General features: G+C 39.4%; 1 protein-coding gene and 1 long non-coding RNA gene across 2 annotated transcripts in view; both read left to right on the top strand.

The window, feature by feature from the left end:
- Positions 1-3,336, top strand: part of LOC148593086 (uncharacterized) — a 35,369-nt gene extending 32,033 nt beyond the window's left edge. The window contains exon 3 of the long non-coding RNA XR_015913810.1: positions 3,318-3,336. This is a non-coding gene — a long non-coding RNA (uncharacterized LOC148593086). The remainder of the gene's footprint in view (positions 1-3,317) is intronic.
- Positions 3,337-3,344: 8 nt separating this feature from the next.
- The window catches only part of MTMR3 (myotubularin related protein 3), a 35,172-nt gene continuing 13,215 nt past the window's right edge, over positions 3,345-25,301 (top strand). Inside the window, exons 1-9 of the mRNA XM_088532299.1 lie at positions 3,345-3,409; positions 3,809-3,898; positions 4,489-4,605; positions 9,424-9,506; positions 11,759-11,925; positions 14,835-14,931; positions 16,913-17,026; positions 23,106-23,311; positions 23,530-23,661. Coding sequence (XP_088388425.1) covers positions 3,407-3,409; positions 3,809-3,898; positions 4,489-4,605; positions 9,424-9,506; positions 11,759-11,925; positions 14,835-14,931; positions 16,913-17,026; positions 23,106-23,311; positions 23,530-23,661 — 1,009 coding nt within the window. The 5' untranslated portion in view covers positions 3,345-3,406. The remainder of the gene's footprint in view (positions 3,410-3,808; positions 3,899-4,488; positions 4,606-9,423; positions 9,507-11,758; positions 11,926-14,834; positions 14,932-16,912; positions 17,027-23,105; positions 23,312-23,529; positions 23,662-25,301) is intronic.

Raw genomic sequence — 25,301 nt, 5'->3', positions numbered from 1 at the left:
TGCCTTACGGGTGGAGAAGGAGACTTGCGCTGAGCTGTACATTCTCAAACCCATCTTCTCTTGAATCATTAATTTCCATTGTATCAGGATACGCTGCAGAGATAATCCAGTCGGTGCCTTTTCTTGACTGATGAGCTTGCGGACAGAGGTCGCTTGGACAGATAAGCCTATGGTTTAGCCAGCTGTCATTTTAAATTTCCTTGAGCAGGAGCTTCCTTTCTTAAATCTTGCAGATCAAGGACAAAGGTGCATCGCTTAATCTGAAAAATACAGTCAGAACCAAAGATTAGAAGCTAAAACAGTTGCCTTTGAGAGAACTGCTGCATTTCTCATTTCTTGATGCCTTTGAGGCAAGGCTAGATTTGGGTGGGAAGATGCACGTAACCAAGCACAGCCTGCATAAAATACAGAGCTGTGTTGTAGTCAAGGCCGAGGTCTTGGTTTGAAGGCAGGGGCTGGGTGCTGTGACTTCTGATATGCGAGAGGTCAAATGTGATGAATTTATGGCCTGCTTAGCTTTAATCACTGTGATGTGCTGAATATTCTCCTCAGCTGCAGGGGGATCTCATGTTCATATAGAGCTCCATATGGAGCTCTTTTCATCCTCCAGTTTCTTTTAAAACAAGAATATTTATTAAATAATTCTGCATTTCTGAAATCATTATTCACAGCAATACTGTCTTCATCTTGCTGTCGGCAGAGAAGATTTCTAGATTTCCTTGGTTTCTAATAACTTCAAAGAATCTGGTTACCTGACTTCATTCTTGCAGTCATGGAAATTTCTGTGCTGGGTTTTCGTTTTTTTTCTTATTGCTAGTTTTTTGCTTAGTTGATGGTTTCAGTTTTCTGTCAAGCCATGTAGTTTTTGTTTTTTTCTTTTTGTTTAAAATTATGCTCTTATATATAACATTTCCTTTATTTTTTTTCAAAGACTTACTGGCAGTTCTATCTCAATTCTACCTATATTTTCCTCCAATTTTATATACTTATATTCCTGAACAATTATACGTGTGTGCTGTGGTCGACATGCTCCTCAGTTTACCATATGCAATATGGTCATGATTTTCAAGCATGAGGCAAGGATAACTTTCCAGCTCAGTGAATAACAACAACCATTTTTTTTCTGCGATAATGAAGTCCAGAAGAAAGTTGCATTGTTGCACACAATGTAGTTTATTAGAAAATAGCATCTATCTCTTCTTAAACTCCCACAATATCTTATGTGGAATGTGCTTACTGTTGAACTCCGTTTTTTGTAACCTAAATGGAAGTTTCCTGCAATTTCCCTCTATAATACTGAAAATGGTTAAGGAATTGCCCTTTCTGTTTAGTAGCACAGTGTGTAATGCCCCTGCTCTTGTGGCTTGTGGGTACCCAATACCTGAGACTGGCAGAAAAAGCAGGCTATGAGATAGCAAAAAGTGAGTAAAAATGCAGAAACGGGGGAGGCTCAGCTTTCCTTGGACTTTCATAAAATAATGTGAGTTAACCCACGCTCATCGCCACATTTCACACTGCAGATGAGTGTTTGTACCCTGACACTGTTCCTTCAACGCCTTGTTCTAGATCCTGTAATGAACTGTGGTATTTTGAACCCGCTTGCAAGCCTTTATACTCTCCTGCTTGCCTTCCCCAGGAAGGTAAAGGCATTTTGTTTGTTGGAATAGTGTGTTTAAAAGAGACTTCAGGGACAGAGCAGTGCTCTTGCATTGATCTGTATACGTTTTTACACAGAGGGATGTTTTAGGCTCAGACTCATCCATCTCCCCCTCCTTTTGCCTTTGTAAAGATGCTGCACGATGCACAGAGTATCGGTCGCACCTCCTGTGTTATCGCTGTGCCTGCGGGCTGCTGTATTTGAAATATTATTCTTCTGTCAACCACAACACCGATAATTCCAAATTTATCAATGAGCAATGTGGCATATGACCTGCGAGCTGGCTGCACTCAGTTGCTCTGTTTAACTTTGTATCTTTTACATGATGCAGGTAGCAGACCTCATAAAGTATGTGTATCCGTTTTTAAAGGTGAAAGAACCTACCTGAATTAGAAACTGAAGAGCAGACAGAACTTGAGTTTAAATTCGAATTCTTATGTTCGCTTTGGTTGTTCCTAATAGGGTTGATTGCACCAACTGTGTGACCCTTTAATGTTTTCTCACAATTTGCAGATGATAAAAGACTGGGGGCTTGTTCGAGGAGTCTGCAAGTGAGTCATGCAGAGTGGCTGAAAGCTCTGGGAAGGGTAGGTGCAAGGAAAGGGGTATCTTGATACACCCAGTCATAGAGGAAAAAAGCCATAATTGTACAATGTGGACTTCTATCCTCAGAAATAACAACTGCAAAAACAACTTGGGTGCTCTAGGGAGTAGTCAGCAAGACATGTGGAACCAGCCAAAATGCAGTCTGCAGATCCATAAAAAGGGGAAAGTGGATAAAGAGTGAAGAACTTTAACTCTGAGTTTGGCACTGTTTTGACAGCTGCTGGACCAGTCCTAGTGTCTACAGGTAATGTGTTAGAAAAGAGTGCAAAGAAGAGATATGAGGATGGGAAAAGGGTTGGAAGGTGCCAACTGGGGAGTCCCAGTGGTTACCAAAGAGAAGATTTAGCGGGTAATTTGGTAACAAGTATTCACATGGGAAAAATAAATGTGGATATATACGATGCTTAAGTTTAGCTGGAAAGATATTAATGATCTTCTGAGGCTGGAAGAAGTAAAGGTTATATTTTATGCTTGGAAATAAGCAGATTTTTCTGTGTGGTTATTAAGGAGCACACCATTAAAACTGTGGTGTCTTCCCTGTCAGTAAAGCAATATATAAAAAGCAGATCTTTTTCCTAAAACATAGGCTGTAGCTCAAAAAAAAAAAACTTAAGGAGAATCCTACAACCTATGTTACCAGACCAGACTGATTACCACAATCTCCTTGGTTTTATAACCTGTATGTTTGTGAATCAGCATCTGCAAAATGCCTATGGAGAAGATTCAGGGTGATATAGAAAAATGAAAATGTTCTCACTTCAAAGATATAAACAGATCTAAAAGATATAAGCGGGTCTAATCGCTACATTCAAACTAGTATACTCCTCTCAGTACATTCAGTGATGGTTTTTCAGAATGTACAGAAGGATTAGACACACTTTTAGACCATTTTGTCTCTCAGGAGAGCTAGTTTATATGGATTTCATCTTTTCATAACTATTGCTTACGTGGGGTTTTCTAATAGCTGTATTACCAACCTTTAAAAATCAATCTGTATTTATCTGGCAAAAGCAAATGAATTTGTCTTCATCTTTACACTCTTCTGAAATTTCAGATTTTAATAAGTGAAGAAGTGAATAAGTGAAGAAGCCCCTTAAGTACTTGAGTAAAGACGAGGATTTCTCCTCCTATCCAGGATCTGTCATGGTAAGCAAAAGGTTTTTGTGGGAGCTGTTACAGAGTCAAACAGGCTGATACCTGAAAAGCATTAGAGAATTAAGATTTATACCTGGCATTGTAGAATCATAAGTGTTGTACTAGGCTCAGGCTAATGTTTTTATTGTAATAAAACAATAAAAGAATAAACCAATCTTTCCCTTTTATGACTTTATTAGTCATGCTGCAGGAAGAAAACTTGTGTCTGATACCACATTTAGTTGTTTGAGTGCCTGTCTTTGTAAGTTTGGTAACTTTAGTAGGTTATGGATAGCTGGGTGCTCTAAAGAGTCCATCCTGTTGGAGTTTTTCGCTGGGCGTTGAAAGGCTGCTGAGTGGTGAAGAAGTCTATGTCAGTGCAGAAGTTAACTGTAAGGCTTTGTTTCTCAGGATGAAGAGACTCAGCACAGCCTTGAATGCATCCAGGCTAATCAGATTTTTCCCAGGAAGCAGCTGATCCGAGAGGATGAAAACCTTCAGGTAATCACCACATTGCCCCTTGCCAGTTAAAATCACAGTAACAGAAGTTGAGCTGTATATTCTCTGGCTTCTTCTGTAGAATTTTAATTGCCAAGTCAGCACAATTATGGGAGAAACAAATTTTCTCCTTTAGTACTCGCATACATAAGCTAGTCATCTGGGTGTGCTTCGTGAATGCTGGAGACAAATAGCCTAAAAGATTATTCATCTTACATGTTTTGCCTTTAGGATGAATTTAATCATCATATGAATGCATCTCTCTATGAAGTAAAAAGTAAAATCATAAATGATGAGGTCAAACACTTAACAACACTGCCACAATACGAAGCTATTTTGCTCAATATTTTCAGAAAAAAAACACAGGCACTTGCTACTCAAGAAAAGAGAGAAAATAACGAATCTTTTAAAACAAAGACTACAATTAACCTATGGACCAACCTTACCAGAAACTGTTCTTGGCAATAACAGCTAAGCTAAGCCCCTAGCAGTGTTTCAGTTCGTTTTTGTGGATGTGTCCCTGAGTGGGTATTTTCAGGATATACATGGTTTTGGTAAATGCTTTCTAAAAGTCTTCTCTTCCCATCCTGAAGGTCCCGTTCATTGAACTTCATGGTGAGAGTACCGAGTATGTAGGACGAGCAGAAGATGCCATCATTGCACTTTCAAATTACAGACTTCACATCAAATTCAAAGAGTCTGTTGTGAATGTAAGTGTCCTTCATGCTGCTGTGGTAATACATGTATTCAGAACACAACCCCAATGAGAGAACTAGGGATGAACGAACAGCAAACCTGCCTTTTGGGGTCAGTGGTAGGGGAAAATGGATGTTTAAGCCACATTTACAGTATGTATTCAGCAGAGAAAGAGAGACTCTTCCCAAGGAAAGTTGGGATCTAAATTAGGTTCCCACATTGTTGGAGGAGCTCCAAGATACCAGGAAAGGTTCAGCTACTGAAGTTAGATGCTGGAAGTTTGATAATATCAGTACTCTCATAGTGTCACTGAGATGAGAATTGTGAATTGGATGCTAACTTCAGATGCCTAAGTATTTCTTTAAAAAGTTTTACTCTTAAGACTTCCTTTAAGAAACTGTTATATGTCCAGCTACTCCTGATCATTTAGATAAACTGTATTATATAAAATGAATTAAGTGGGCATTCTGCAATCCTTTACAGTAATATATTGATGACAGCAATGCTGATACTCGTAATATCATCTGTAAGTTATATGGACATTATACATGGCACAGAAATATTTCTGTGGACATTTGAGGTAAAATCAGAAAAACAAAGGCAATGAATCAGAGCATTTTTCCCCCCAGTGATGGATTTTAATACAGTCTCCTTAGTTCAAGACAGTTCCTGAGTGACTGACTAGGTGCTGCCAACTGCCAGTGGTCAGTCAAGAGTTCTGAACCAAGTAGTCATGAGTAAAGTGTAAAACACCCAAACTGATACATGTTGTTCTGAAGCTGCCGAAAGCAAGAACATTAAAATATAAGGATGGCAGGTGTCCATCCATGTTTGACTGATCCACAGGAGATGAACTGGTCAGGAATATCACCTAGTTTCCCTGTACACATAATTCATTTAATTTTTGATGCCTTGTCCATTTAAATCATTCCTTTATTGTTTTGTGCAAGAAACAAATTGTTGACTCTATTAAAAATGCTGTTTACTAATTATTTAAAACTTCACACACTTTCACATTGTCTCCAAACACAGAGCTGTCTTATTTATAGACTCTAAGATGCGCCCCCATCTTAGATATCATTAATCATACTAAGTACTTTTTTAGTTCATGAATTGTCAAAATAGTAGGCCAATTAGACATGTCTGCTGTGCTAATGAATGCCTGTGTACCTCATTCGACTGCTAAAATCTTGATGATGAAGGGATTTTTTTCAGCAAATAAGGCATTTTTTCTGAACATGACATTTGTTTTTGTCTGTTACAATGGCAAAAATTTAATTGAAAATTTAAGGACCGTTATCTTCAGATGCCTGACCTGGTAATGGAGATAATAAATTTATGTGAATATGCAGAGATAGCATAACTTGAATTTTCACTTCTCTCATTCTGCAGTCAGTCTTGCAATATAACTTGAGACTTAAAAGCTGTAAGGGGCACTAGGTATCACAGTGACTGCCAAGGGTCAGCTAGGTGCTGGTCCACTCTATTAACACCACCAGCAGCAGAGAGACAATTCATTACGTGGCATGCATTTTATTGCATTTCTTTTCCTCTGTACGATCCACATATGAATTCTAAAGACATGATTCTGTCAAGGGGCCTGTTACAATAAAGCTATTAATGAATTATACAATTATAATGAATTATACAAATAGATTTTTTAATCGGAGTCTGAATGTTGTATTAAATTGGCAACTAGAAATGACAGAGCAAAGGACTGAATATTTAAGAATGAGGAGCAAGAATAAGCAAAAGTGTCTCTAGAAATCCGGAGTTAGCCCTTCTGCAGGTGTTGTATGGAGTCAAGCTGAAATTTTTTTTTCCCTTACTCTCCTTTTTTTTGCTTACAATTTAACAGACTGGGAGACAAAACAATGCTGGCAAAACCTCAGTAAGTGGCACAATGCTGCTAGGTCATTTGCTGGACCTGCGCTTGAAAACAAATAAATTTAAATGTTCACAATGCTCACTTTGCAACACAGCAGAAAAGATGTGTATGCATGAAGCCTTTCAGTGGGTAATTTCCTCGATGAGAGTAGTAATGGGAACACAGCATTATAGATGCAAAGAGAAAAGATCCAGCAGACCACACATAAATTGGTGGGATTATGGCTTTCAAAAGTGTTGACTTTTATTAATCCATGGGATAAAAATGCAGACTCAACAGTGATATCTCTGTGCAAATCAGAAGTTAGGTTCCCAGGCTGGTCTCCATTGATTGGCTTTCCTTAAGAAAAAAAATCAGACTTTGCAGCTGGGAACTGTTTCTGTCTCATCATTCTGCTCCCTCTAAGCTAAATGCTTTTATGGGAGAATTAAAATTTCAGTCTAGTTTATAAAACTGCAGATTTGAACGTAGCCTCTTTCAAAGAGTTATTTCAGTCACAGTAGAAAAAACAGCCATGCTGTCAAGATGAGGAAGGATTTCAGTTTTGAAATAACATGAGTTTCAGCCTCATCTTTATTTGAAGAATGGTTCATTTGATATTTTCCTCGTCGTACTTTGTATCAAAAGTGATTCATGAGTCCTGAGCTCTGTCTTTGCTTCGCTCCCAGTTGCTGGTCCCCTGAGTGTCCACATTGCATGTAAGTTAGGTCAGTCATTACAGCCCAGCGGGGGCTAAATGGTTTATTCTAAGACAAAACCTAGGTACAACTGAGGTGTAGGGGAAGGCATGATTTGGCTCAGGTGCTCCCTGTAGGCTGAACAGACAGGATCTGCCCAGGAGGGTTTGATTCCCTCCAACAAGAAGAGTCGTCTGATAACTTCTGAGCTGATCTTTCACCCTCAGCACCTCCATATGTCTTTTTTACCATGCTTCAGTTGTGCCACACATACCCTTGACCTCATGCTGTTAAAAATAGCCATTCTGTAACATAAACCTGGCATTTTTTTCAGGCTCCATACTAAGAAAAACACAAAAAACTACTAATTACAGCCCCAAAGCCACTGGATGCCACATAGTGTTTAGGAGAGACTCAGGTTAAATTGTATACACAGGAGAGCGTGTAGCATATTTGCTGTGGAAGGGTCTGGCTTATAGCAACAAGGACGTGGTGTCCTGCACAGCACTTGACCTGCAGCCAAGGACTGAGCCATGGGATGGATGGTTTCAGCCGCGGAGACATGGCTTTTTTTCTAAGAGACATATAGAGGTTTATGTTTCTAATTATATCTTGTACTGCTTTTAGAGCACAGTCAATTCTATTTAATAATACTAATTTAAAAGAAGAGTTGTAAAATGTTGCTAGTGTTTAAAATGAGATAACCTAGGAAGAGACAGTTGAGAGACAGGTATAGCAAGAGCAGGATGCCGCAGTGCTCTCCGTAGGCCTGGCCATTGCTAGTACACATTTGTTTATATAAAGCCCCAAATGATTGCTTCTCCACTGCGTTATTTAAATAGGCATCACAGTATGGTGAAGTGCCAGCAAATAGACCTGATGGCTCTTGAATGAGCAAATTCACTGCACCGAGTATATCTGACCTGCTGTGTGCTTCAGCCTGAAAAATACAGCCATGAAAACAAGGTTTTCTGGGGGTAAGAAATAGGGGAATGAAGATAATTGAAGAGAAATTCAGATAATTTTGCATAGTTTTACTGGGAGAAGACTAATGAGCAGGAGGAGATTGAAGAGAAGGAAATGGAAGAGGATTAGAGGATAGATTTTTATAACTGGAAAAAATAATAATAAAAAAAAGACTGATATGAAGGTTCCCTAAAGAAAGAAACAGCAGATTGTAAGGAAATAGTTACATTTAGATTGTCAAGAGGGAAAAGAATGGCTCCTGAGCAGGGGACAAATTGGAAGGGAATAGGACAAAGAATGACTTTGAAAGAAAGTGACTTTGAAATGAAAAATGATGCAGGAGTTTCTCTTGAAAGCAGAGGTAGAGCTTGTATATCATCAGTGTGCAGATAGGAGCAGGAGACAGAACAAAGCTGCTAGGAGTAGGGAGTATGGTGAAAAACTGCTGATGAAATGAAGGGGGATATTGGGAGGAATACAATAAAAGAAGGCTTAAAATAAAAGAGTTTTGACAGAGAAGGAGCATTTGGATGAAAAAAAAAGGGAAAATTTCTAGATTCTCAGTTCTTTTTGTCAGGGAAAGGTATTTAACTTGCCCTATAGAAGCCTTGTGAGTCAGTAGGACTGTTAACCCGTTATGTGAGGCTGTCCTCTGTGGAACAAGGTACAGAGAATTCCGCAGTCTCAGATCTGTTAAGAGTCTTTGAATCTGCTAAACAAAACTATCACAATACCCAGATTCAGTGTTATTACAGTAAATATGGCTGTTTTGATCAGAAGTCTTGATCTACACAGGCCCAGTGATTTTCTCCTAAAGAGGAAATATGGAATCATTATTTTTTTTTATATCCGTGTAAAAAGCACCTATAAAGAGACAGCTTGTAAAGAGAAATCTTGCTTGACATTTCATTTTTGACACCAGTAACTAAAATGATGTATGCTACCTCCCTAGAGTGGGACCTGTAATAGAGAAGGATCGGTGCTTCCTTGAGAGAGGAGCTTGTGGGTTTCTGCTGCTTGATGTACAGAACTGAAATGCTCTTCTCCCTGATTCAACATGTGGTCTCAGCTGCTTTCCTCTGATCCCCGAAGGTTCAGAGACTGTTTGGAACTGGACTAGGAACTTGACTGATATGTAGTACCATACACTTCAGAGCTGTTGAAGTAGATGCTAGAATTTTCCTGGTTTCTCTCTGTCTTCTCTCTCTGCACGTAGCCCTGCAATAAATCCTTGTCAGGTATGCCAAGGAATTACAGTGTTAATGCCTTGAAATAAAATTCTATAATCTTTTTAATTGCAGGTTCCATTGCAGCTTATAGAAAGTGTTGAGTGTCGTGATATATTTCAACTCCATTTGACTTGCAAAGACTGCAAAGTTATAAGGTATGTCTGTGCCACACACTGAATGCAGCGTAACTTTGCTTTCCCCGTGCTGCCGGCATCTGGGATGTTCTGTGGAGTTGTCTTTCCTTCCTTTGTGCACTTCCCCTCCAAAATCTTCTCCTGTCCTTTTTGTGTAGGTAGCTGGACATTTTAGTGAAGCAAATGGGAGTAATACAGTCTGCACCGTTGCTTGTTATATAATGTAGCAGAAAGTCCAACCCAAAACAGAAGTTCTTAATTTATTTGGAAATTAATTTTAATTTCACTGAATTTTCCCTGCCTTACAATCTGTGGTCAGTTACAAGATACAAAACTAGAGAAATATGCAGGTTCTTGGGCAAAAAACTTCAGCTGAAATTTGGAGGTGAGGTAGCTGTGATAGGAGATGTGCAGTTCTACATGGGACTTTTGGTTGGGATAGCATCAGCTGGAGAGTGTCCTTGAGATGTAGGAAGCTTACTGAAAAAAAAAATGCCAGCAAAGCAGACATCATCAAGTAAAAGGGAGCATGAATTTGTTTCTGTCCTTCAGCATCCTTCCAGAGTGCCCCAAAAGCCTCTGAGCTTCACTCTTTCCTACTTCTCTGCTGGAGAAATTAATGTTGATCTATAAATTTTAATTAACAAGAAGGGAACATTTCTTTTTGATGAAATGTTTGCTGGCAGTACCTTTTGTGTAATGAAATGAGCTGCAGCCGTAGCAGAGTTCTCCGAATGTTTAACAGGCCAGCTGCTTCCTCAAATGCTGTATTTTGATGAGGACTGATTTTTACTTTGGAAATAATATTTCATTCAACTTGAATTAAATATTGAACTTCCTCTTAACTTGTAGCTCTTGACATTTGAGAATTCAACCTTAATGTCTACATTAATTTGTTACTTCAATCATAGAATGAATACAAATTATTTGTATATAGCCTTGCCCTTACAAAATTCCCTTCAAAATCGAAAGTCTGGCAATCAGTACTTGCTGCCACTGATCCCTGGAAGTGTGGGGCCAGAATGCCAAGTTTAAAACATGCTTAGATTGTTTTGCACGGGTAAAATAATTTGTATCTTGAATAACTACTCTAGCGGAGCTAGTATTAGAAATATCAAAATACCAACTTCAGAAAAAGCTTGCAAGTTTTTGCAGAAACTCCAGTACTTAGAAAGAAACCACATTTTTTAGGGTGAGCTACATCTTATGTAATCGTAGCCACGTAAAAGATAATTACCCGGTTTAAGTTAGACTCTCTTTATACTCAAGGAGAAAAACACCTCCGGGCAGCAGTTCCTCCCAGACACTTTAGATGTGGTTCTTAGCACAGCGTTAGACATGTATTTTCCTTCCACTGAATGACTTTTAGATATTTACAGGTGGGAGTGAGGAGTCCTGCACTTCATGAACACAGATGCTATTGCTAATGCAGTAGAAGATAGCCTGAAGTGAATGCAAATACTTGGTGCATGTCTTAAAACTATAAAAGCATCAGGAAATCTGCCAGAGGAAAATAAATTGCTAATCTTTTTTCCTCCCCTTTGTTCTAGAGGGCCCCAGAATCCCCTTTGAAAAGCTAATGTAGTTTTCCTATAGATAGCTTTCAAGGCTGCCTTCTCCTCGGTAGGGAGTGCTCCTGGTGGTTTGCTGTTAGTCTATAACATTGGGCAAAGCTCAGATCCAAAAGATTTGCTTCTGCTTGCTCTCAAGGCCAGGGAAGAGCAACTGAGCTATATGAGGTAGGGCAATAAGGTAAAATTTCAGGTACTGAAATAAGTGAATTCACACTGCATATCTCCTCTGTCTGAGCAGAAACTGCATTCTTGCTTTCAGGAATATTCATTAGTAAAATGTATGTGATGTTTTTGAGATTTAGTTGCCATCTGAGACTGCTGTTCTGCAAGATGCTGTAACACATTTCCTGGGTTTGATTGTGTGAAATTTGCATCCTGAAGTCAGAGAGATTGTCCTTGATTTTAAACGTGTGCAGAAACATCTTACTCATTCGTGACTAGTAAGGCATACTGATTTATTCGCAATCCCAGAACACTGTTCTCATGCTTGCAGTTTAATTTGATTTTATATATGTGTGTATTTTTATTATTATTTTTACTACCCTTTAAAACGTACCAAGAGACAAAACTAAATTTTCCACAAGATGTTCATTATCATCTTTACCTTTCACAGAAGTTTTCCTAGATCCTCTTGTTAGATCTTACAGTCCGTTTATCTTTGACTTTAAATTAATAGCGAAATGCTTGGTTTGGGGACAGGTGTCAGTTCTCCACTTTTGAGCAGTGTCAAGATTGGCTTAAGCGACTGAACAATGTTATCCGGCCCCCTTCCAAGATAGAAGACCTGTTCTCCTTTGCCTACCACGCTTGGTGTATGGAGGTATATGCCAGTGAAAAAGAACAGCATGGGGATTTGTGTCGGCCAGGTATGTGGCAACATTTTGGGTATGATCAGACATTCTTTCACTGGGAACTGCTTGTTTGTTACTGAAATACAGAATTCTCCTGAAACGAAAAGAGAAAAACAGTAAAGTATTCACCAATGTGGCTCTTTTCTCTTCCCAGCTTAACAGGCTGCAGTCAAACATCAGTTTGGGGTGTGATGCAGAATTCAGGTCTTGATTGGCTTTTATACATCAGTATTTATTTCTCATTTGATGTATCTATCAAATAATCTGTGTCTTGAATTATTAATGTTTTCTCCCCTGTGGCTTGCATATTTCTGGTGGTAGATACTATTGTACAGATATCCCAGAGTTAAAATAAATCCATGGAAATGTAATTGAAGAAATTAATCCAAGGCATTATAATTTATTTCTTGAAATGAAAGCAATCTGCTATTTGATATGTAGGCATAAAATAACTACATTTCTTCAAAATCTATCTAAATAACACTTCCTGTGGGAAAAAAACCCTAAATCTTATCAGTGCATATGTTGGATGATTTGAGTTATGGCTCACAAGATCAACTTTCATAGTTCGAAGGTTCAAGTCCACATAAAATATAGCTTGTTTTTTCTTCTGTTTCTGGGAGTTGGTTTGTGATACTGAAGAAAATCTAGTTTATCCAGCTTGATTCAAAACCCTTCTTAAAAAGCCAGCATTTCAGGAGGAAAGGACAAAATGTTGAAGCTATGTTTGTTTTTTTTATCTTAGATAGTGGGGAATCTGTGATTTCACAACACAGAGAGTAGCAGAAAATTAGCAAAATCTGGCAGGTTTCATTTTCCTGCTGGGTTCTCCACCGTTAGAAATAACTGTAGTTCCATATAGCTTCCTAAAAACACATAAGCAGCATTGGGGACTGGGGCTATTTCTGATATTCTCACTTGTTATCCAGAACAGCCCTTGGTCATGCGTCGCACGTTTAAATCACTGCTTGCTCACAGCAGCTGATAATGAAGCTGATCCCCTGTGCTGAAAGAACATGCTGTATACTGCTGTTCCAAAAAGAAGTTAAAACAAATGAAAATTTATTGCTGAGGAGCAACATGACAGAGGTTGCTGAAATGTATCATTGTCACCGTTTCATCTCTGCACTTGACAAAAGGTCAGGTGTGGTATGGGAGTATACAATAACATCCAGCTTTCATAAAGCAGGAAGCTGGTGTATGTGATGAGTAGGTGGCTGGAAGATAATAAATCCAAGGTCATGCAGGGTATAAGAGTCCATTTGAGAAGCAGGAAATAGTTGGCAAGCTTCAATCTAATTGATCTGGTGATAGGGAAGGTAAGAGCTACAGCACGTCTGTGATCCAGAGAGGAGCCTTCTGCAGGGGCAGCACAACCTGGGAGCCACAGCAATTTCATTTTTATGCTACTTTTGTAGCAGTTGCATGATGTATAGGCAGTAAGTCATGATGGACAGTCAGGTCCAAACTATTTATTACCATGTATCTTGAAGAGTGAATATTCTTCACTTGCGCAAAATGGTGTCCTCGTATTTCACCTTTCAAACAGAATAAGAAAAATAATCTTGTTACTGTTCCCTTTTGCAGATCATTGCAGATTGCCCATACTGTAAGCGTGTCTAGATTTGCAGTGTCGTGTTCAATGTGTGATCTGACACGTGAGGATGAGTAACATCATAGCTTTTCTCCTTCAGAGTTAATCAATTCCTGCAATTAAGCTGCTGTCTTTACTCTTAATTTACCTGGTTTTCCATATTTATCTGCAAATCTTCAGTAAGATTGCATAAAAAATTAGGTTTCACGGGTACATCAACATTTTCCAGAGATCTGTGTCTATATTTTATATAGCTCGTATACTTAATGACTTTAAAGATTTTCCGAAATACATGATATAAATGTGTGATACTTAAAGCATTAATTTTTCAATAGATTTTTCTCCTGTTGATGGATGTTCTGTCTCATGATATACTGAGACAGTAATTTAAAGTGACAAGCAATGAATAGACTTCCAGATTTGTTTTATTTAGTGATGCTCAAACATTCATTGGATTTATTAGGCTTACTGGCTTTGTGAATCTGGAAATTTTCTACAAGGTATCATGTTCTGCCCTTTGAGTACCTTGTAATTCTCTGCATTTTCTGTCTATCGGAATAATTTTTCTTTACTGACATTGTGTATTTTTTTCAACTGCATTTAGATGCTTTTTAAACCGTGTCCAGAAAAGAAATGGAACTTGTTCAGGTTTCATTAATATATTATTCCAGGAATTTGTGAGGACTTTGCGACTGATGCATTTTGTCTTTATGTCTCCGCTATGAGTCATGGAAGAACAGTCTTCAATTGAGAGATGGAAAAGTGAGATGTAGGTTAAATTATGGGGTTTGCCTGCAGTCACACAGGATGCCTGTGGCTGAGTTGCATATGAAACTGAGATTGCCTAAATTCCAGGCCACGTCCTATATTTTACCCTTTCACGTATCAGTCGGACTAGAACTTCATATCCACATACAATATTCTTAACTTTGGAAAAGAAAAACTACCAGCATTTTCTCACTGAAATTGCAAGTGGCTATAAATACCTTCTGCTTTTGCCAGTATGCTTGGTTCTGGTCTACAGGATTATAGTATTTTTATAGGAATTTACAGCGACTAGTCATATCAGAGAAAACGTCCTGTATGGATTTTGCTGTTTCTGAAGAGCTGATGGGTGAGAGATGCCAGCATAAACTGTGGCACTCTTGCTTGACACTGTTTTTCAGCCCAGGGCTGTGAAACGTAAACATTTTTCTTTTTGGACAGTTCCTTTTCCTTTTCAGTTTTTAGTATATACAAATACAGCATTGCCTTTTTCCAACTGTTTTGAAAGGTAGGAATCTTACTATGTTTCTCACATTTATTTCCTCTCTCTGCCTTTGATACCCAGGAGAACATGTAACTTCGAGGTTTAAAAATGAAGTTGAACGGATGGGTTTTGATATGAACAATGCCTGGAGGATTTCCAACATCAATGAGAAATACAAGTAAGTCATAGAGGCTGCTGATTCATAGCCCAAAGTCATCTCATAATACCAATTGTCTTACAGGAGATTACTGGAATTTTTTTATGTTCTGGAGTCCTTAACTCTGGGACAGTTGGAGTTATGATTTTTTTGCCGTTTAATAGAATAAATGTGCTTTTAAGGTAGTATTTAATATTATATTATCTATTAAAAATTTCATAGACTTAGAAATAGCAGAATTTAATGTGCCTGCTGCTCAACTTCCTAGAGAGTAAGTATGCTAATGCAAGAAGACAAAGCCTTAAGTGAGCCCACAGTGAGGTCACATTGAACGTTAAATAACTTTTTATTTAACATGTCTTCCCCTCTAACTAAGAAGAAGGAGTTGTTAAAGGTTTTTGGTTTGGAAGGGTCAATCTTGTAGACCCAGAGAATGTGATAGGGAAAACTCTTTCCCTTGGTCTGAGAGCTTGAGCCAACGACCTCTCGTTTTTCTGCTGAAGCAGATGTAGGTGTCCCTCCATCCCGCGGCGGGAGGACACCGTGTGTGCCTGACCCCTCATCCCGTGCACTGCAGAAGCGGCAGTTAAACTTCGTAATGAAACTTGTTTCCTTCCATTGTCTTTGCACGATAATGACTTTCAGCTGACAGCTGGTATCATGGCAAGGAGAGTGTCTACTGCTCAAATTGAGCAAAGAAAACACAGCTACTCCTTCTGGATTTAATACTCAAGAAAAATGAAGAAAGCTTTACTTGTCATGCAGAAACAGGATGACACTTTTTTCCTTTTTGTTGCTAGCACTTGAGAAAAGAGTGGGAATTTTTGGTGGTTTTTTTTTTTCAAGACAAGCTATATATTTTCTGAATAGAGTAGACAGTCATATGATTAAGTCTGTCCTCCTTATGCAGTAAATACATCTTTTTTTTAAGTGCTTCATGTAACCTCACTGCAGGAAAAAACTGTATCAGAGGTGTAGCAGGTATCATTTTGTGTTTTAAAGACTTTCTCCTATTAGTGAGTGCATTTACATTTGAAGGAGTTGTAACACGTGTTGCAGTCCACAGGCCAGGAGTGGGAAGTGGCAGCACACAATGTTGATTTTGTTGTTTCCCATTTCTAGTGTTTTGTTCAAAGATCTTTTTTTTTTCCTTAGTTTGGAAGGACGGCCAAAATGGAGAACATTTAATTATTTCAACATACAGTTCTGTTAGAATTCTAACCTTTGACTTTGTGTTCTAATCTTAACGGTTCCCTTGGACAATTGCTGAAGTATGAAGTATTTGGTGTTGCCTCAGGATTATGACATTCAGTCCATATGTGAGATTGTGCTTATCTGTCCAGGAGGATAATTCTTTTCTTTTTATTGCCTGTTTGGACGGGGGATGAAGTTTATGATTCAGCAGTATGTTGCAGTCCCTCCCGAGTGCTTGCGCTATCCCAGCTATTCCTGCAGGCCCTCTGCATTCTTGGGCAGTCGTTCCTTCCTTAGTTAAAATTACAGAGTAGGAGATGCATCTAGCAGAGGCAAGTGCGGGTTAGCCAGTCATGCATAAGGCAGCACACTCACATTCCTACCAGGGGTTCATTACCCTGGGGATGTTTCCTCTCTTGAAAGCATAGCCCAGAATGGCTCAATTTCTGGCTTTTGTGACCCAGGAAATTGAGTGAGGAATTTTTTAGCATTAAGAGATGAGGAATTTCTTGTCTATAGTCCCATTTCTTTCAGCTGCTGGAATTCAAGATCAGCAATGTCCATGTTTCTGGAGGAAACACCAACTTGAATCTTGAAATTCTGAAGTGCATTTAGACACCTAAACAGTTCATAGTTCTTTTTAATGTCTCCTGAGAGACCTACTTATTAACATCCAATGAATCAGGAATTAATAAAACAGCATAGTTTGCTGAGATGAACATTGGTCAGGTTGCTTATACACTTTCTGTTGTTGTCTGGGAAGCTTCTAGCTGTTCTTTATTTCTTATGTTCAACCCTTTTTTCACAGGCTCTGTGGTAGCTACCCCCAAGAAATCATAGTTCCTGCCTGGATCACGGATAAAGAGCTAGAGAGCGTGGCCAGCTTTCGCTCCTGGAAACGTATCCCTGCTGTTGTGTACAGGTGAGGAACAGCTTTCACAGGCTGTACATGGGGTGTTCTTGCAAATAAAGCTAAAATATGCTGGAAATGGGATTCTCGGCTTGTAATGAAGTTTGCTTAGGTGCTTTCCTCTGGGTCCAGGTGTTTCCTCCTTAGCCTGAAGAATTTTAACAAAAGCGATGATGATGCTTCAAATTAATATTTCTACAATGTATTGAAAGTATTGAGATGTCCACCTTGCATCTTGCTATGCTCATGCATTTATACCATGCTGCAGAGGGATGTTGCATGGAGGCCGAGGACCTGCCAGGATGGAGCTGAAGATCTACACTGGAAGGAGGCAGCAAACCCGGCACAGTCCTCGCTGTGCTGCCTGCGGGAGTGCGTTGGGTTTCCTGCTGCTCACGCACTGTGGGATTCTGCCTGGGGCTGTTCAGACCTCCCAGCCGCAGTGTGGCCCATCGGGAGAACCAGACCCTGCAACAAAACACCAGCCACCCTGGCAGTTTAGTTGTTGAATGGGGATGAAAGAGGAGCTCATTAGAAACCGAGTTCAGATCTGTGTTTAACTGACAGTCAACCATAACGTGTTAGGCCTGATAGTCAGGGGTCTTTTCTGCTTTGTTTGCAACTCTCCTGTGTAGATGTTCTGCTTCATGTGAGGAAGAGCATTTAACTGTTAAACAGAGAGTGATCTGTTGCTCTCTGCTTCTGTTTGGCATTTTCCTTATCTCTAAAAGTTCTTGTCAGGGAGGTAGTTGAAGATACAGCAGTCCTGTCCTGGATTTCTGTAACTACCATAAAAACTGCCTGGTGATGATGTGATGGGTCAGGAAATTAAGTAAATCTTGTAAAAATTCTCCAAATTTTTCTGTCACATTGGTAGTCCAATGGGGCTAAGCATACCAATATGAATGAAAAAGGTCCTCTGGTATGCAGTCTATTTTGTTGGTATTGTTTTATACCCTTTCAAAGAATGTGAAACAGCTGCCTATACTGGCTCTTGTCAAGACATATATAAAGTAAGATAGACCTATTACATGTTCCCTGCAAGTGTGAATAATGATCTGTAGGTCTTAATTCCAAGCAGATGTTGTGAGAGCACTCAGCTTTGCATCTCCTGCAACTCATCCCTTGGGCGTTCCTCTCAATTAAGCACATTAAAATTAAAAAAAAAAAAGGCAAAAATGAAAAAAAAAATGTAAAAACAAGAAATAAAAATAACTGAAGGAATGATAGGTAAGATCCGTTACTAGATACGCCTGTAGTTTTTCTCTAGTTCTGACTGGGACGTTTGGAAAAAGAATAACACAATAGAGAAGGTCAGAGAAACTAATATTCAAACCATACAGCAGATATACATGGCCAGATCTTAAGGAGATTTAAGGGAAACATCATACACAAACTACAGAACTATGTGCATGTTAGCTACATCTACATATTTGAAGCAGATTGCTTTAATCAGACAGTCTTTCTTTATGCTGAGTGTAACTACTCTTCATGATAAAATTCCTTTTCTGATACATTATTTTTTGGCAGCTTCTTTAGCAAGAAATACTTTAAACTCTTTTTTTTCCCCAAAAAAATTCTGGGACCTGTCATTTGCTGCCTTGGCCACTCTTCTGGTGTTACTTATCCTTTTCCAAAATGTATAAAATCTCTTTAAAAAAATTAAATGAGTGAAGGTTTAGAAAGATAATTAATACTGATAATTCCATGAAGTCTGGCCAGTCACCCATTGCTTCTACGCAGAGGGTTGCTGAAGAGCTGTTCCTCTGAGCGGCAGCCCGAGCTTCGCAGGTCGGTAAAGTTGACACAATTTCACTGCAGCCTAGGTCTGAGGAGCAAGTATGCAGAAGTTGTGAAGAGGCCATGAAACAGCATTTTTATATCTATTAAAACATATTTTACGTATGGTTACGTATGGTTATGTATCCCTTTCGATGTCCAACTTCAAACACTGCATTTCAGGCCACTCTGTGCCTTTTAGGCGCTTATAATCTTAGAACCACTGGGAGAAAAGTTTCTGGTTGGTGATATTTTTTTCACCTTGACAATTAGTAACACCTTCATTCTGCACTCTAACAGAATCCAAATCAGCTAGTGGTTGATGATCCATGGGGTTGGATGATCCATGGAGTATAGCTTTGATATATAAATATATATATATAAACAGATTAACTTTTTTTTTCCCTTACATTTGGAGGAGTAAACTCCCCAGACGTTTTTTTATCTGTTGAAGATGATTTGAGAATTGTTGACTCTGTTATTTACTGATCACAGTATCTGCTTTCTTTGCTTTTCTTTGGGAGGAAAAAAAAACACATAATAACGATTTTTTCATATCCTTCCAATAACTTATCTCAGAAACTTCTTTGAAACTGGGACAGAGAGAGGCCAGAGAGAAGGACACACGGCTACAAACAACCCATTGTCCGTTCCGGTAAAGCATTCAAAGGCTGTGACACTGTTGCACAGGCTGCCGAGATGAACAGGCTGAATTTAGTGCCAAAGTCCAGAAATACTCAGCTGGGACTGGATTGCCAAGCATTGCTCCTTTTCTGTGAAAGGACCCGAAAGGACCCAGCGTCTGCCGCTTTCCCCAGGCTTTACCATTTTCGAAAAGGGAGGTATTTAGGCAGAGATATGAAAAGTAAGGTATTAGGCACATACTTAGGCAGAGAAAAGTGGCCTTTTGATGCTTTATTTGTTTTGCTCCCAGTAAATCAATAATAGGAGAAGCCTTTGGGGGCTCTAAGAAGGACTCTTTAGAGGGTTTCGCGGACGTTACGCAACCATCGTGCTGAAGTCACGAGAACCTGCTCGGAAATGAACAGGGTGGATGATGCCTCTTTGCCTCGCAGCACGTTGAAGGTCGTTACGCAGGCAGGCAGCGTGTGTGCCAGCGCGGGAGGCAGAGGTGAACAGGGATTCGCAGCGTGCCGAGCGACGGGGAGCTGCCGCGAGGACTCCCGAGGCTGCTAGCGGTAACAGGATGCTGCGCACTGCGCTCTGCAAGGCCTCCTTGGTGCTCCCTGTTGTCATTTTTAGGGACTCCGTGGATTTATAGGTGTGCTCAAGAGGTCGCTTGAGCACAGGGAAGATGAAGCATTTGCAGAGGTGTAGCGTATAGCACACAGTGCTTTATAAGGGGCTCTCCAGTTGTTTAGTGAGTGATTTACTACCTGCTTTCTGTAAGGAGACTTTAAGTTGCTCTGTCTTCGGAGCGTTAGGAAATTTGCAGAGGGACCTTTAAGTAACTGAAATGGGAACGACGCTGTCTTACCCTCACATCTATCCCTAAAGGCTAAAGTATCATACTTAAATAATTTCCTGTTTTGTTCCTGTGGACTGTTCAGCTGGAGTGAGTAGAATTCGGCAGGCCTCCAATGTTACCATAAATCCTGCTGATACGTCTCAGCATCACAGATTTGTTCAGGCTTAGGAATATTAGGACTTCACAGCTATCAGGGCACTCAATGTTTGGCCTAATGGTTGTTATTCATGATATAAATAGGAGGCAAGAACCCAGAGATGAAAATATGACTTTTTAGGGCTCTAGAAATGATTTTGCAGGTGGGTAGTAGCGGAATAGGGAAGGACATACGGGAAAGTAAATGAGCTTATCTCAAATGCTCAGGGTAACTTTCATACGTCCACAGTGATGATGCATTTTCTTTTGTGGTTTGTGGAAGGACACCAGGGGACTAGGTGCCATTGTAGCAATTGGCATACGCTTTCTGCTGAATTAATTTGACATTGTTAGAGTTGTCTCTGGAAGGTTATTCATTTCAATAGGAATCCATTTTCCTTTGCATGGGGCTGGCTGGCATCTGTGTCACTCTGATCGCTTTTTCTTCAGGTCTGTTAGTGCACAGTGTTAGTTGCTGCCTTTTAGGAAAGGAATTTGATTTGAAGCAATTGCAAAAAAAATGAAAATCACTTAAAATACAGGTATCACCACATATTTTAAGTCTTTACAACAAGGAGTCTTTACTGGATTGCTGGTGTCATTTTTTGAATGAAGAGCATGAGGCAGCCACTGCCATCACAGCTGTACTCCCTTAGGGACACTGTGGGGGGAGTTCTGCCGAGCACCTGGCAGGTGGACAGCTCTGGTGACAAATGAAGAATGGTCTGTGACACCTTTCTGACCCTTTGTTAGGGTGGTGAGAGGGAAAGGTTAAGATTTATGGGTTGGGGTGGGCTTCAGAAACACCCCCAACCTGTCTGCCTTTGCTACATCTTAACACATGGGAACAGTAATTGGCAGTGAGATAATTTTATAAACCTGCAGATTGTGGATGTCAGTGGTATTCCCAGACAAGAATGGTGCTGCCTAAGGGCACCTTTGCATAGGATGTATAGCTGCTGTGTATGTTGTTTAACATCAAGGAGGAACAAACATAGAGATAAGTAGTAGTATATTGCAGATGGGACAAGGGACTGACAAGCAGAATTTGGAGTTTTTCCATTCCTCAACACCAATGACTTGTCATGTGGCCCAAGATAAGTCTCAAGACTGTGGCTGAGGGCCCGTGAGTACGAGGTGCTGTTAGTGAAAGTCAAGAAGAATGTGTGACCCTTGTCAATGCCAGACACAAACACCTTAGCGAATGTGGAATCACATCTTCCCTTGGCAGCATTGCAGTGTGCCTGCATGGAGGTAGCAAGTGGAAATTACAGTGGCACTGTAATTTCAGTACTCTTTTTTAATATAAATTACAGGGGTGTGTTTCTTAATCTGCTTGTAAGAGTGTGTTTACAGTGCTCCAGCAACCTACATGCTTCAAATCTATTCTTTAGTAGAACAAAAAAAGTTAGGTTAAATTTTAAAAAATAATGCTAACTCTTCAGAAAAGGGTTTTTTTTTTAATCTTAATGTCATTCCTCCAAATAAAGTAGTTATGTTCAAGTTAGGTCATTTGCAAGTTATCTCAGTGACCCATCTTTTATTGATAAGCTTATCTCTCTATTTTTTAACCCTCTGAAGTTTTATTGATATCCAGAGTGTTTATGATGTATATCACATCTTAGAATAAGCATTATTTTCTTTTCCTATATCAAAATTTTGCTGTGATATGATCAGTATTTGAGAGGCAGCAAAGGGAACGCTGCTCACTTCATGTCAGTAAGAGCGATGGAGAAGACCTGCACGTGAAGGAACCTCCTGAGGGAAAGAAAATGCAAAAGAGAAGGCAGAACTAAGAAATTTAGGTGGGGGGAACCTTCCTGGGCTGCTTTATACTCTCCTGTTTAGGTTTTCAGATCATTTCTGAGCAAATTCTTTGTACTGAGCAGGCTGTAAGACAGCTCCTTTTTGACAGACACCAATAGCAAGCCTCAGAATGAGTAAAACTGCCAATATTTAACATGCTGAGAAATTGGCCAGTTTCCTTTTAGCTAGTGAAGTAACACCTAGCATACACTGGTTTCTAGTTATGAGAACCCCGAGTCTGAAAAGTGGTCCAGGATGGCCTGTGATTCACAGATGATGTCTGGGAGAGGATGCCTCGTTGTGCATAAGTGGCATTTCAGTTAACCTTAGACATCACTGGACTGAAAATGTGCCAAATTCTGCAAGAATTTCCTACCAAAGCCAGAACTTCCTTCACAGATTCCATTACTGATATGTTTTGATTCAGTAAGCTCTTCAGAAAGTAAATCTGGGGTTATTCAATTGCTTCTGGCTTTTAAATTAGCATGAGCTAAGCTGAGCTTTCATACATGGTTTGTAAAATAACAGCAGGAGGCCTAAAATAGCCAGGGAATGATCAACTACCCCTTGAAAGACTGTCAGGTGTTTTAAAATGTTCCCAGTGTTTGCTGGTCAATGGGCAACAGTATTGATGGAGAAAATGCTTCGTTCTCTCCTCTTTGACTATTGATTTTCAATTTCCTGTAGCCACAATCGAAGGGAAACACGGTGACTAAGTTGCCTCTGAATCACAGTTTGGGGATCGCTGCTGAAACGTGCAGAGATCCCTGGCAGGAATTAAAATGCTGGAGGGAACAATTAGTTTCTAATGCCCTCTGGGTTTTTCATCCCCATTCTGCCACAGAGGCATCACTGCTCTTTTTATTCCTTTCTTTTTTCCAGGCACCAGAGTAACGGTGCGGTTATTTCCCGCTGTGGCCAGCCGGAGGTCAGCTGGTGGGGCTGGAGGAATGCGGACGATGAACACCTTGTCCAGTCTGTGGCCAAAGCCTGTGCCTCGGATTCAAGGTCCAACACTAATAAGATAATGAATGGAAATTGTTCCAGAGATTTCTCCAATGGAGGGGATCTCTCTGATGTGGAATTTGGTAAGTTTGTCACCTTTCCATTTCTGAACAACTAGAGCTTTCTGTAAGAGCTTAGTCTCCTGTATGTACTGCAACACATTAAATCCGTTGTATTTATTCAGGCATTCCCTGATTTTCCTATGCCTAACACGTATAGATTGTTGAGCTTGAGTGAACTGCTGTTGTAAATGATGTCAGAATACCCCTTTAGTTATTCTGTGACTGCCTCTTTTCCACAGATTCCTCAATCTCTAATGCTTCAGGAGCAGAGAGTTTGGCAATTCAGCCTCAGAAGCTTTTGATCTTGGATGCACGGTCCTATGCAGCAGCTGTGGCTAACAGAGCCAAAGGTGGAGGCTGTGAGTGCCCAGGTGAGCAGTGGTGCTCTTAGTATTATATGAACTTGATCAAAAGGATTTGCTCAACAGTAATCACAGTGATATACTTCAGTGCTGTGTGTTTAAAAGACTGCATGGGTGCAAGTACCATTCATCTGACTGAAAGTTTTGGGTTGTTATCACATAATCTCTTCCAAAGGACAGACATAGTTGTTAATTAAGTCTCTTATTTTTCAGAACATAAAATCATCTGGTAACAGTGTTCAATATATGTTGAACTGTGTGGAATATGTTGATGAGTTTTTCCTCAGTAAGTTCAGTATATAAATTGCAATGAGACAAAATTGTCCGGTCTGTCATCTAAATTGTGCAGTCTGTCATCTAAAAAACTGAAACAAAAATCTACTAACTGTAGAGGCTAATAATATTCCAGAATGGTTGTGAAGAACACAACCTTTCAGCAATTTTTTTGAAAAGGCAACATTTTTCAGCATGTGTAGCATAACCCAAGCAATGGAAACCCTGATTCATCATGCATTTGTGAGACATTCACAATCATCACTTTCTGTATTCTTTGGCATTTATAAATTCTTTACATTCTAAACAAGATATTATACTCTGGTCACTGTTGGATAGGAATACATCCTGTTAAAATTCCCTGCTGGAGAGTGTAGAGAAAAATACCAGAAAGGAAAATTAAGATAACAAAAAGCTATTTCAAGCATATTTCCCTATTTTGTTCTTTGCTGTAATAGCTACACATTGATATATAGCCACCATAAGGAGAGAGATGAATTTTTTATTCAATATCTCAAAACTATAAAATAACTCATCATCACACTAAAATTTCAGAACAGAAGAGCAGATTGCCCAAGATGTTTAATTTTCCTGCTATATATCGATTCTTGAATTCTTTGTAAAGAAATTTCCAAAGAGCTTAAGTGTCACCTTCAATAAATTTGATTTGCATTAAGTGCTTCCTTTTTGCTGATACACTTTCTACAGGTATTGCCAAGTTTTCAAAAGACAAAAAAGTGCTTGAATGCTGCATTACTGTCAGTCACTTTTGACTGCAGTTACACAGTCCCTCACCAAAAGGATGTTCTGATTTGGGACAGAATTTATTGGGTTGGATGACAATTAAGAATTCAAATCATATAAATTATGCTATTTTAAGTGAGTCTCAACTTTTCTTTTGCAAGCAATCAATATGCCATATTCCACATCCTGACATTTCTGTCACAGAAAAGGTCATTTTAGCTATCATGTCATCATTTTTTTTGCAGATAGAAACATCATCACGGAGGCAAGATAAACCTAGAAATGGTCATCTAATTACTTAACTAATTCTGCATCTTGATGGATGCTCCTTTTGACCAGTGGACCCTTTCCACCCTGAAACTGCCTCCTGAGTAGAGCTGAGTTGCTTGCGTGTTTAACATAGCAAACTGAAGAAAAACACAGTATTTCAGTCCACATTCTCTGTATTTCTTACTGCTGTGTTGCTCCTCCCTTCTCACAGAGTAATTCAGGATAAATTCGTATAATCTTTCAGCCTTTCTGAGTGATTAGGAAAAGGAACATGAAAATATAATTTGGTTTATCAAATTTAAAAATGTGCACAAATTATCAGTTGAATATTGTTTATGTTTCTCCACTTTTTTATGTTTTTC

This window comes from Tinamus guttatus, unplaced genomic scaffold, assembly GCF_059628265.1.
Source record: "Tinamus guttatus ecotype Peru unplaced genomic scaffold, ASM5962826v1 Tinamus_guttatus_pri_ptg000459l, whole genome shotgun sequence".
Lineage (NCBI taxonomy): Eukaryota > Metazoa > Chordata > Aves > Tinamiformes > Tinamidae > Tinamus > Tinamus guttatus.
Note: the sequence above shows the minus strand (reverse complement) of the source record. Positions and strands in the feature narration are given on the sequence as shown.